This window comes from Eptatretus burgeri, chromosome 1, assembly GCF_056783735.1.
Source record: "Eptatretus burgeri isolate ZD-2024b chromosome 1, Ebu_testis_v1, whole genome shotgun sequence".
In the NCBI taxonomy this organism is placed as follows: domain Eukaryota; kingdom Metazoa; phylum Chordata; class Myxini; order Myxiniformes; family Myxinidae; genus Eptatretus; species Eptatretus burgeri.
In genome coordinates this window covers 151,225,519-151,237,952 of record NC_140961.1, presented here as the reverse complement: position 1 = coordinate 151,237,952, position 12,434 = coordinate 151,225,519, and the positions used below count along the sequence as shown (strand labels likewise).

The following is a 12,434-nucleotide window of genomic DNA, read 5'->3' as shown; positions in this document are numbered from 1 at the left end:
TAGACGTATTCCAATAATGTCTTCCGGTCGACAAAAAAAATAAATTAACGTGTTTCTAGCTTACAACTGCCATATAAAGACGTGTTCCCAGCGGTTTTGGGAATTGGTATATAAAAATGCTGCTCATAAAAGGGGAACCCAACAGTGTTTTCGAGTCCTTTTTGAGTCGATGTCCATGTCAGCAGTAACAGTATCAGTATCAGTATTAGTATTAGTATTAGTATTAGTAGTAGTTTGTTCATGTTGGCAGTAGTAGGTGAGTGTGAGGAGGAGGGTGTGGGTTATGATGGATTGTCCTTGCGTTTAACGATTTAACGATTTAAATGATAAACTCAACGATTTAAATGGCTGCATCTCCACTATTGAAAGTCGACGCTTGCGCTCAACAATTGGATTTTTTTTACACTCAACGACTTTTAAACGGTACCACTCAGCTATTTTCATTGTTTACAATGAACGATTTAAATTGCTGTCACTCGCCTTTGTTTTTTGACGCTGGCGCTCGGAAATTTTAATCGTTTCTATTGAACGTGTTAAAACGCTCAAACTCGACTATTTTAAATAGACGCTGCCGATGGACAATTGGAATCATAGCCAAGCTAGACATCGAAGTGTGAACATCCTCGTCATGCCGAAGAAAAGTTTGAAGAATGCTACAAATAAGTGTCCTGGCCGTGGACGCTGACGCAAGGACGATCCATTTTACCGACGTCTTTCAGCCTATGAGTAACTTAAAAGTAATGTCTGTCGCTGTGTGGCAACGATCGCGTAACGTGCCAACAACACTTTAATCATAGGTTAGAAATAAGTTTCGGGTACGCTAAACATTACCTCGGCGTGTCTCAACTTATGATTAACTTACAAGTAGCATGTGTTGACGTCTGTCAACGATCGCAGACCATGCATACAACCTGTGGCCAGCGTAGCGGAACGTGTGAGTCATACGCCGGCATACGTCGTGAAATTTCAAGCATGAAAAAATTTGAGGACAACCAAAAAGTACAACGTTTAAAGCCAACGTACAACGACGTATGGCAGTGTTTTTCAGCGTGCTCTCAATGTTATCAAAACTTACCCATAACGTATTCAACGTGTGCCAGCGTTTTAGAAAAAAAATTCAAAAATCGGCATACGTTGGCTAAAACGTCAAGGTGTGACCGGGCCTTAAGCATGCAACACGTTCTTCGAACGCATACATTTATTTGGGCAGTGTTTCGGTAAATGATAGCTCTGCAAACATGAAAAAAGCCCGGGTACGTGCATGAAGCAAAAATATACATTATAATTGCATCCCCTCCTCAACCCCGCTCTCTCCCTCCCAAGAACAATGGCAAAGATAAAAAAAAACACCAAGCAACATCAACTGGGGTCATGACGATCCTCTGTAGTAAGTCTCGATGTAATTTGCCCAAAACTGTAGGAGGAGTAGCGCAAGAAACAAACAACCAAACAAACAAACACACAAACACCGGTCTGTGAATTTTAGTAAAGATAGTCCTCAAGCAGCTGAGCAATGTAATGAGAATATTCAGCAAACTAACCTTTGTGTTTATGGGATGTTTTCAGTGGAAGCATTGAAAACATTGTGTTCTGTCGGACTTTCACCGTACACACATTGAAATCGCCCAAATTGACTAATTTGTCCTTACTAGCATTATCCCACAATTTTGCATAAGCAATTATTTAATCAGTATTCACAATAAATTTGCATATGTAAAAAAATTGGCTTACATAAGAGAATGGTTTACCTGCCAAACTTTAAAATTGCCCATACGAGCACACGATCTATTTTCAAATGGACCATTACTGGTTGTACAAGCTTGCAAATTGTGTAAAGCATGTGACACAGAGTAAACTGCCAAATACACTTTGTAAGTGAATCGAAGATGAGAAACATCTGTAAAAACAGTCTCAACTTGATCTAATTCCTCGAGGCCTGTACATGCTCGAAGATTTGGCTCCTTGGCAATGTTCCAAGAGCAATTGAAAGTTCTTGACCAGAACTCCAGAATAAAATCTTCAATATCATCACCAGCAAAAGTACTTTCATCCTTTCGAGCTGTGTCTACTGATTTTGTGGATATTTCTGCACTCCCATGATCTATAACCAGGTGTGTTTTGCCACATTTTATCCAAAATTCTGAAAATGCTGAATTTCTAGCAGTTTCATTGTGTCTTGAACAAATGCAAACATTACTGTGATGGAATGCCATGTCATTACATTTGTCAAATATGTTACATTTGTATATATTTTCATGCTCTCTCCAATATGATTCATTTCCTTTATTCAAGAAAAATTTGCAATTTTGATTTTGTAACTTCTTTATGAAAGTAAAGTTTTTAACATCTGAGTGGACTCTCAAACTCAGATTCAGGTGATTGGTATATTTAGCCTTGCGTGGATGAATGTTCAACAAAAACTCCTTAAAACCTGAAATTTTTCCTGGAGGCAAAGCTGTTCCAATTGTTGTTTCAAATATATCCACAAACCTTGATACCAAAACCTGAGAATCTACCCAGGACTCACTTGCAATCCAGGTTTTGCCGGTTACATTCCTTCGCAACAATTCTTCTGCAGTAGGAATGATAATGAAATCTCCAGCAAAGAGTAATATTACTTTTGCTTTTTGGTTAGCAATAGTTTCACCTGTAAAATATTTTTTATTTAAGCCAAACTAAAATAAGTACATGAGAAACAAGTTACAAGAGACATAAAATGTCAAAGACCCCTGGAGTTTTACTAATTTTGCGATACAGAGTCAAAGGGCTACCCCATATTTATGTTCAACGAAAATGGCCACCATGCTACCAGTTGGCCATCTTTTCATAAGATCACAAAATCACGTGAGGTGCACATGAATGCCACCATGTACTGTGCTTGTGCCAAGTTTGAACAAAATCTGACCATGCAACTCTGAGACATGGTCAGGGACACATTTGGGTAAGAAAATGGCCGCCACTCGGCCATCTTGGATCTGATGTCAAAAATATCTGACCAATCACTTTCTCATGTATGGCAGCAATATATATATATATATATATATATATATATATATATATATATATATATATATATATATATATATATATATATATATATATATATATATATATATATATATATATATATATATATATATATATATATATATATATATATATATGTATATATATATATATATATATATATATATATATATATATATATATATATATATATATATATATATATATACATATATATATATATATATATATATATATATATATATATATTGCTGTTGCAAAGGAATTTTGTGTTGAAAGGTAGTGGTAGTGGTTAATTTCAGTTTGCATTGGGTGATCCTTGAGGATCATAATAATTAAAAGAACGCAATAAATTCGGAAAACATTGTTCCTGCATTTGTGGAGGGCTTTATCAGACATTTGGCTCAGATGGTCTGCTTCTAAGGACCCTCTCACTTGACAATATTGAAACAAATAATCAACCTCACCCACCTTGACCCCCTTTTTCATGACTACTCTTTGTCATGACTGATTATTCCCTTTGTCATGACTATAATTTTCTCAACACATGTTTTCATGATAAGTACATGTTTTTTCACTCTACTTTTTGGGTGAACACCAGGTACAATGTACGTACCTAATTCAACATGTTGTTTCTCATCAAGAGATATCCTCCCATGAAAAGCAATGCACACATTTGCTTTTTGCACTTCTTCAACAAACTGTGCCACTCCAAATTTCCCATATTCATCAATCCCTTCAATTACTCCAATGTAAAGCCATCCAAATAAGATAGCCAGGCGTGCCAATGAAGAAGATTGATAAGCGTCACTGGGAATTGTGCGGAAATATGAAGGAAATCGTCTTTTATCACTGTAACATTTGCAAGTGAACCAGAAGTCTACCTGGAAACAGAAAATATGGAGATCCATTTAAAAGGGCAGTTGTTCCTCTCCACAAAATGTTGACATGAAGAAGAATATAAATGGATTCATCTTGCATGGCAGTGGGAAGCTGTTGTGGAAGAAGCTGCGATTAAAAATGTGTGTGCTAACCTCAGATGGACTTCATACTCGGAGTCGTGTCTGCAGCATTAGTTGGTGGACATTGAGAATCCCACGGTTTTGTTTGAGAAGAGTAGTAGAGCTAACAACGGTATCTAAACAAATTACAAATTGCTGCCCTGACTTCTTGAGTTGGAGTGGCAACCCATCCAGTGTTGTAAACCTCGTCAAGAAACTGCTTCAGCAGAACTGAAGCTCCACATGGAGCACAATACATTGATGATTTAATTAATTAAGCTAATTCTGAAGAACCAACATTTTCACCTGAGTTTTTTTTGGCGTTACTTGCATTTAACCTCGTGCTATGGTGTGTCGAATAATTCACATCCTCTCAAAGAGTTTGAATCATTTATGAACAAAACATCATGATAGAGAAAAGAGGCAATTAAGTAACACAAAAGCAAGCAACATGCTTGATCCACTTTTCTAATAATACAAGGATCTTGAGTCCTTTATATACGAAGCAAAAATGGGGAAGGGTGAGATTTGGGGAAGATATCTGGTGATACTCAAGATATGGAACTGCAGGAGAAGAGCATTTGAAGGGATTGGGAAAGTGTTCACTCAAAGCCTTCAGGCAGTGATTATTCAGAGGTCAACTTAAACTCAATGGCTGGAAAACAACTTTATGAACAACAGCATGACAAGGGTTCAAATTTGGACATATGGACACTGTCTCAGCACACATTCCAGTAGCACCAGACTCCAGCTTCAAAGGATTCAGCCAGACTTTCAGAGACCAGCAAATAATTATTGAATATATGAGTATCCCATAATATATTTTAATTAGCTAAAGATAATAATAGATAATCTTATTCTCCTGAATATAGATTATTTGGAAGGTTTGCTTGGGGAAAGGGGGTCTGATGTTTGATCACAGGCTGGTAATCTTCCAATACAGTAAATAAATATAAGGCCATTTAAAATGAAATAATTATATAAATATATATATATACACAGGGTGTCCCAAAAAAATATACAACTTTTCATCAGCAAAGAGGATGGTCCTAACATATATTTAAAAAAAAATATATGGCTGGATAGAAAGCTGAAAAGTTGAAGTTTATTTTACCAATGTCAAAATTGCCACCAAAATTTAAATTTTGAGATAGAATCGTCGTTTTCTTTTAGACCACATGTTCAACGTCGGCTCCACATTGTCTGATCACTGCCTGCAAACGCATTGTCATGTTCTCCATCACTTTGGGAAACATTTCCTGAGGAATGTTCTGGATTTGTCGGTGGATGTTTTCCTTCAGCTGATCAAGAGTCTGAGGCCGAGGGTTTCTATAGATTCTGTCCTTGAGATACCCCCACAAGAAAAAGTCTGGAGGAGTAAGGTCAGGGGAATACGGTGGCCACTCAACGTCTTTGTAGAGGGAGATAAAGCGGCCCTCAAAATGTTAGTTGAGAAAACGCCTTGTTTCCCTGGCTGTATGGGGTGGTGCCCCATCCTGCTGGAACCACTGGGTTCTCATCTGGATCAGGTTGTTTCTCCTATGGGCCTGAGTACGTAGCTCAAGCAGATAGAATTCCTGAATCATTTCGCGACAGTTCCTCTGGTTTACCGTGCAAGTGCGTCCCAGGTCATCTTCAAAGAAGTATGGACCAGTTATCCCATACCAACCAACCACCACCCACATGGTGACTTTGATAACAGATTGAGGAACCAGATCAGTTGATGCATTACCAGGATTTTCAATTCCCCAGTACCGAAAGTTTTGCTTGTTTCCCTCCCCGGACAAGTGAGCATGACATTCGTCTGTCATGTGAAGTTTTTTGAGGAAGTCTGCATCTTCCTCCAACTTTCCTGAGAACCAATTTGCAAAGTCTAGTCGTTTGCGTTTCTGTTGATCAGTAAGCACCGTTTCCGTTTGAATTTTGAATGGAAAGGCATGAATGTCTTGGGGAAGGTTCATGTAAACGGTGCTCTTATGAATGTTTGTCTCGGCAGAAAGTCGTCAAATCGATTTTTTTGGACTCTGCACAACGGCCTGTCTCACCATTTCACAATTTCCTTCACTACGACCTGTCCTCTTCCGACCACTGTGACCCTTGTGAAGGTCACAGATGGTTCCCACATTGGTCAACTTTGTGATGGTGCACTTTATTGTCCGAAAGTTTGGTGTATGGTACAAGTGGATACCGAAATGTCTTGAGTAAAGACGTTGCACCTGTATGACACTTTTCGTCTGGTGCCAAAGTTCAACAATTTTCGTCCGTTGTTGTACGGTCAGTCTTTGCATTTTTCTGGTGCTTGCTTGTTATCAAAATAAACTTCAGGGTCTCTGCAACAATAAATGAAACATTAGTCACAAAATTACTGCTTTTTAGGATCAAACGAAGCATTTTAAAAGTTGTATATTTTTTTGGACACCATATATATATATATATATATATATATATATATATATATATATATATATATATATATATATATATATATATATATATATATATATATATATAGCCTGGTGTTGGCGCAGTGGTTAGGGCAGCAGCTTAGGATCCAAAAGGTCCTGAGTTTAAGCCCCATTGTGTCACTGAATTAATACACCAGGGGGTTGACTAAGCCTGTCATCCTTCCAAGGTCGGCGAAATGAGTACCAGTGTACTGGGCCGGTGTATACCCCGGAGAAAATAGGTGAACCATATCCCTCTGTCGTAATAGGCGACCAGGGTTGCGTCAGGAAGGGCATCCAGCGTAAAACATGTGCCAATCACTCTGCGGATCATACGGATGATTCGCCGTGGCGACCCCTAAAGGGAGCAGCCGAAAGAAGAAGAAGATATATATGTGTATATATATATATATATATATATATATATATATATATATATATATATATATATATATATATATATATATATATATATATATATATGATTGGGGTCTTTAGGATTACACATTTTTGAAGAAGAAGAAGGTGCTTCCAACCAAAAGTAAACAACTCGATCGACTCCGCTAATTTGCGTAAAAAAGCGAGAGCAGACAGTCTCAGGGCAACGTTTTGCCGGCACATGTCCAGTTTTATTTTGATACGCACGCTCATTTCTGGTCATGTGCTGGTGCTCGAGGTCAATTGGAGGAATGCTTTAAAAAAATATTTTGAAAATGCAAAAGCAATCATCCATTCACAATTCACATCATTGAACGGTGCTCTGCTCTTTTTTGTTTTTATTTACACGTGACCTAGTGTTGTATGTGGGTGTGTGAACATGTGTGCGAACTTGTTGTTTTTGTCTTTGTGTTTCTGGGGTATGAACATGGCTGCTGTTGTGTCCGGGTTGGGCATGATGAGGTGTTGGTTGTGTGAGTGTTGAGGTTCGCGTTGGGTGTTGTGCACATGTGGATGTGGTGTATGGGATTAGGTTTTTGATGCTCATCTTATCCAGCTGTTTGCATCATCCAGTTTTTGCCATTTGCATTGGAGGTGCGTATTGTGTGGGTATCTCCACCGTCTCCCCAGTTAGGCCATCCTCCCGGCTCTTTACGTGCCATGCTTCCAAAATCAACCTGTGTCGTTTGTTAGATGTAGTATCTAGGAGAAGGGTCCCATCAAAGTCAACTTTATGGGCAGATTGCAGGCAATGACGTGCGATGGCTGACTGGGTCATTTTTTCAAGCTTAATCACTCTATCATGTTCATTTCGTCGTCCTTTCAAATTCCTTCCAGTTTCACCAATGTATAATTGGCCACAGTCTTTGCATGAGGAATGGTAAATTTATGACTCCAGACTTATCACCAGTTGGTATTGGTTCCTTTAGTTTTGAGATGACATTATGGATGGTGCCTACAGGATTACCGCTACACAATTTGTCCTACCATCCACACCATGCTAGAACAGTTTGAAACCACCTCAGACATTAATCAATCGACATGAATCTCTAAAATTATGATCGAGTCGGGATGTTGAATGCAGGTTTTAAATTTCAACTTGATCGGCTACATTGTCTGGGAGCCATAATTATTTAGTTTGTTTGATCTGGGTTCCTTTTCATTTATTTGTTTATTTATTTGCAGAAAAGGCTCACATGGCTGTGCCTGGTTGGGTTTGAGGGTAGAGGAGGAGCAGATGAAATGCAAATCCTATCCAGGTTCCTCCTGATGAATTAATCTTTGCATTTTGCTTGTTTTGGTTCCTTCTGATGACTCCAATGCAGGACAATACCTATTTGGTCTTTCATTTGATTTTAATTGAATTTATTTTAATCCCATTCTACATTCAACTGAATAATAATGAAAACGTCATGGGTCACCGTCAGGTGTCCAATCAAAGCAGGGTTGCATCTCAGCGGGATGTCTTGGTACCCGGTTGCATCACTGCCAAAAGTTGCAAAGCGGCAGTTCTTATTATGTCTCATATTAATGAGGTAACACATCAGTACACAAATGCCACACAAAATACACCACACAAAAAAATTCTGGCAAGGGTGTGCAATCTCTGATTGCTATTTCTTGTTAATATTGTTGAGTATGATTTTTCCCTCATGACAGTATTTAGTGAATGCACCTGCAGACGTTCTTTCCTTCAGAAAATATTTTGATTGGCAACATGAACAGGTGCCATCCATTTGACCAGTGAGGTGTGTTTGTGGAAGTGGTATCGGCATGGCTTCTTCATTCAACTCAAGTCTTGCTCGACTGTGGCGGCGTGATGTGAATGTCATCTGCCCTCCTTTGCCGAGAATGAATTTCTCGCTGTTGACACATTTGTTGATCAGTTTCTGCAGATCTTGTCAATCTGTGACATTTGGAATCAATTTCTCGTGGCTGACCTCTTGGTTGTTCGGTTTCTGGAGATATTGTTCTTCTGCGACGTGTTGATCCAATATCCTGCCTTCGTCATATTTGTGATTCAGTTTCTGGAGATCTTGTCAATCTCTGACACTTTGCACTCTTTTCCTGCCTCGTTCATATTTCGGAGTTTCTTCGACTAGCAGTGTACCCGTCACTGATGGGTTCGTCGACGTCTCACCTCAAATGAGTGTGTATTGGTAGAAATTTTAATTCAGTGTAAATATTCAATGTGTAGTTTTGCTTTCAGCAATTTCCATTAAATATTTCTCACAGCATTTCATTCTGGTTTCCCATTTGATGAGCCTTCCATCAGTAGTTTCAGTTTCACTTTTCAACATCAGTTTCACTTTGGGATAACAGTTTCGATTTGGCATTGGAACTTGTGATGCAATGGGAATGGTGCACAAAAAATTTCGTCAAAAACAATTTTCTGGGGACTTTTTTTCGATTTTTTGAGGGGGTTTAGAGGGGTCTAAAGTGGCTTAAAGGTAATAAAAGGTGATAAAGGGGTCTACAGTGTTGGAAGGGTCTTAGGGTCGTAAATTAGTGTAAGTCGAAAGAGAAAAACGAGTCTGAAGTGTCCAAACTGTCTAAAATTGTCCAAAGGTTCTTAAAAGGTTTATAGGTATGAAAAGTGTCGAAAGGATCGAAGGTCGATTCAACTCAAAAAGGTCTAAATGGGTGTGAAGGGATCTAAAATGTCTTAACAAGGTCTAACTATGTATTAAATGTTCTAAGCTGTATAAAGGGTACAATGGGAGTCTCCAGGTCATAGAGGGTGTAAGGAGTGAAGCTGTAGTAAAGATGTTACCTCATGTTGGTCAACAAATTATCTCTGGAGTGGAAAACTGCAGTAATGCGCCAAATGACATCCCTTTCACGATTTAAAATGTCGATTGAGGTGCATCAAGGTTAAAAATCTGATCATGGAAAGTTTGGTCACGACTAAACTTTGGGAACACAAAACAGTAAGGTCACAAACAAATAAACATATCGCTTTGATATACAGAGAAGGACATCCTATTTTTCTGTTATAGCCTCTTCCCTCTTCTTCCTCTTCTCAAGGATGTGGTGTTACTTTTTCTTCCATCAACCAGCTTACAATGAGATTTCTCAGCATAACCATGGCCAAAAGAGAAAAGCTGTATCAGAACCTCATTCAAGGTTGTGGGAAAGCACACAAAGAAAAGTATTTTAATAGATCATATTAGTATAAATGAAAAAGGTCGTGATGCCAGCCCTCGTAAAACTCTGGAAACACCAGCCAGCCCTCGTAAAACTCCAGCACGTTTGGACAGACACCCACCCCCACCGCACCTCCCACTCCAAACCCCAACCCCGATGTGTTCGGTATGTAATTTTTGAATGGCCCCTGAGATAAGACATCATTAGAGGATGGAGATATCGATAATATTGTAAGAAATGAAATATATCTCAACTGTGATTGAATATTTCTGTGATAGTGACCAGAAACCATTTGAAAATCGAAAAAAAATATTGGTTACAAAGGTTATTGGCTCCACCCAAAACGATATCTCCTTGCTGAATTTTTGCTATGAATTCCCTATTCTTCCAATAATACACACTCAAAAAATTGCTCCTTTGGGGTGATACATCTGTGATTAAATTAGGATCCAAAATTAAATCCCGATGTTAGCTTGGTTCTTTTAAACTATGGGATGTTTATTTGAAGTGTATATTTTTAGGTGGTAATCGATTTTCTTCAAGCTATTCGTTTTACCTTTAAGAGTTAAGTCATTAGATGAGCAGTAAAATTACCTTTACATCAATGGATAGGTTGTGTTTGTAGTATTTTCGGTTGTTGAATGATTCGTGCATTTGAGAGGTCACGTGACTCCTCCTTTTCCGATTAAACCGATAATGGTAACATCTAAATTAACAGTTATATATGACATTTGAAACCATATTAGATGATTGGAGGTAACTCGCTCATCAAATATATCAGTACCTGGGTTGAAATGTGTTGGACATTTTATGAAGCTTTGCATATATCATGATCTACCCGTGCAGAGAATGCAACAGGTGGCATCTCGTGCATTTATAATTTATGAATCGTGAGAAAATGACTGTTAAAACGTCTATGCAGGTACATCATTGTAAACAATGTGATCCTACAAAGTTTTGCAGCAATTATAACCTTGGGAGCTCAGAAAAGTATGGTCACAAACAAACAATTTACTTTTATATGTATGTGAGCAGGGTACCCGTCATTGACGGTGTCGTCGATGTCTCACTTAATATGAGCAACGTATCATCTCAAATGAGTATGTATTGGTCGAAACGGGAATTTGGTGTCAATAATCAGTGTGCAGATATCACAGTTCGTGGAGCTTGTAACCTTGGCAACCTTGTTCCATTCCACCAGTGAAGAATTCCAATCCATGCTTGTTGTACCTCCTCTACTCCAAAGTACTGCATGGGAGTGAGGGTGATATGAAAGCTCGGCTGGAAAACAAATTTAGGCCCGTTTTGGAACAACTGCCTGATAGGAGATCACCAAAGTTCTTTCCATGCTAACCAACCACCAACAGTCACCTCTCCCTCTCCACATCGCTTCTTCAGTCCCCAACCTGCCCCTTCTTTCTACACTAGGGTTTGCTTTTTGCAATTTCCATGCAGTATTTCTCACAGCATTTCATTCTGGTTTCCCATTCAATGATCCATACATCAGTATTTTCAGTGTCAATTTTCAACATCAGTTTAACTTTGCGATATCAGTTTGTGAAACCTGATGATAACTCCTTGAACTTGAAACCTGCCTGGATTTATTTGTTTAAAATAATAAATAATCTTAACACGTTAACATTCAATTTCAAAAACCAAATTCCAGACCCTCAACATCACATTCAGCATTTATCGGTTTATTTGTAATTTTGATCATAATATACCCCAAAGATCACTTTTACCTCGGGGAGAAAAGAATACACAGAATTCACCCGAATTGTTCCAATGAGTGCTCGAGGTCCACTGTCATCAATTCCAGTTGATATAAAGTTTGGGCCCAAAATCTTGAAAGCAGTTTCCATTTCGCGATTGAGCATAAAACATTGATCACGTAGAGCATATTTCAGTGTCACATTAGGCAAAAGCATCGGGTTATCATTCACTTCGTTTACAGCAAACACCATGGCCATTAACCAGCGAAGGAACCTGTCACTTAAACTGTAAAAAAAATAAAATGCACAGGTTATTGATTGAAAAATGCACAAAATAATTTTGAATCTACCTTCTACAATAAATTCAGGCAACAACATAGCATTTTTCATCTTAAAAATCAGTTTTAATCTTAACACTATGAACCCAAGCGGACGTTTTACCAGCCACAGTTTGCAATTCCCATATATCCAACGTGGCTATTTTACCAGCTGCTATTAAAGTCTCCATATATCCTAGCATACAAATTTTTCAACATGGAGCCCAGGGAGGGGGAGCCAAAAGTCCAAAGAGCTCAGGCTTCAAAGGGTTAAAAATAGAACTTAAAATATAAGGGCACTCAGTTGAGCACATACCTCTGCCACATAATGCCTGATACAGTGGAACA

General features: G+C 38.4%; 1 protein-coding gene and 1 long non-coding RNA gene across 2 annotated transcripts in view; one reads left to right on the top strand and one right to left on the bottom strand.

Moving 5' to 3' along the window:
* LOC147035752 (uncharacterized) overlaps positions 1-12,434 on the top strand; it is a 207,560-nt gene that overhangs the window by 174,136 nt on the left and 20,990 nt on the right. The gene's annotated exons all lie outside the window — the stretch shown is intronic.
* The window catches only part of LOC147035753 (extracellular calcium-sensing receptor-like), a 39,062-nt gene that overhangs the window by 24,923 nt on the left and 1,705 nt on the right, over positions 1-12,434 (bottom strand). The window contains exons 2-4 of the mRNA XM_085899067.1: positions 11,800-12,055; positions 3,644-3,911; positions 1,749-2,647 (exon numbers count right to left, since the gene is read on the bottom strand). Coding sequence (XP_085755193.1) covers positions 1,749-2,647; positions 3,644-3,911; positions 11,800-12,055 — 1,423 coding nt within the window. The remainder of the gene's footprint in view (positions 1-1,748; positions 2,648-3,643; positions 3,912-11,799; positions 12,056-12,434) is intronic.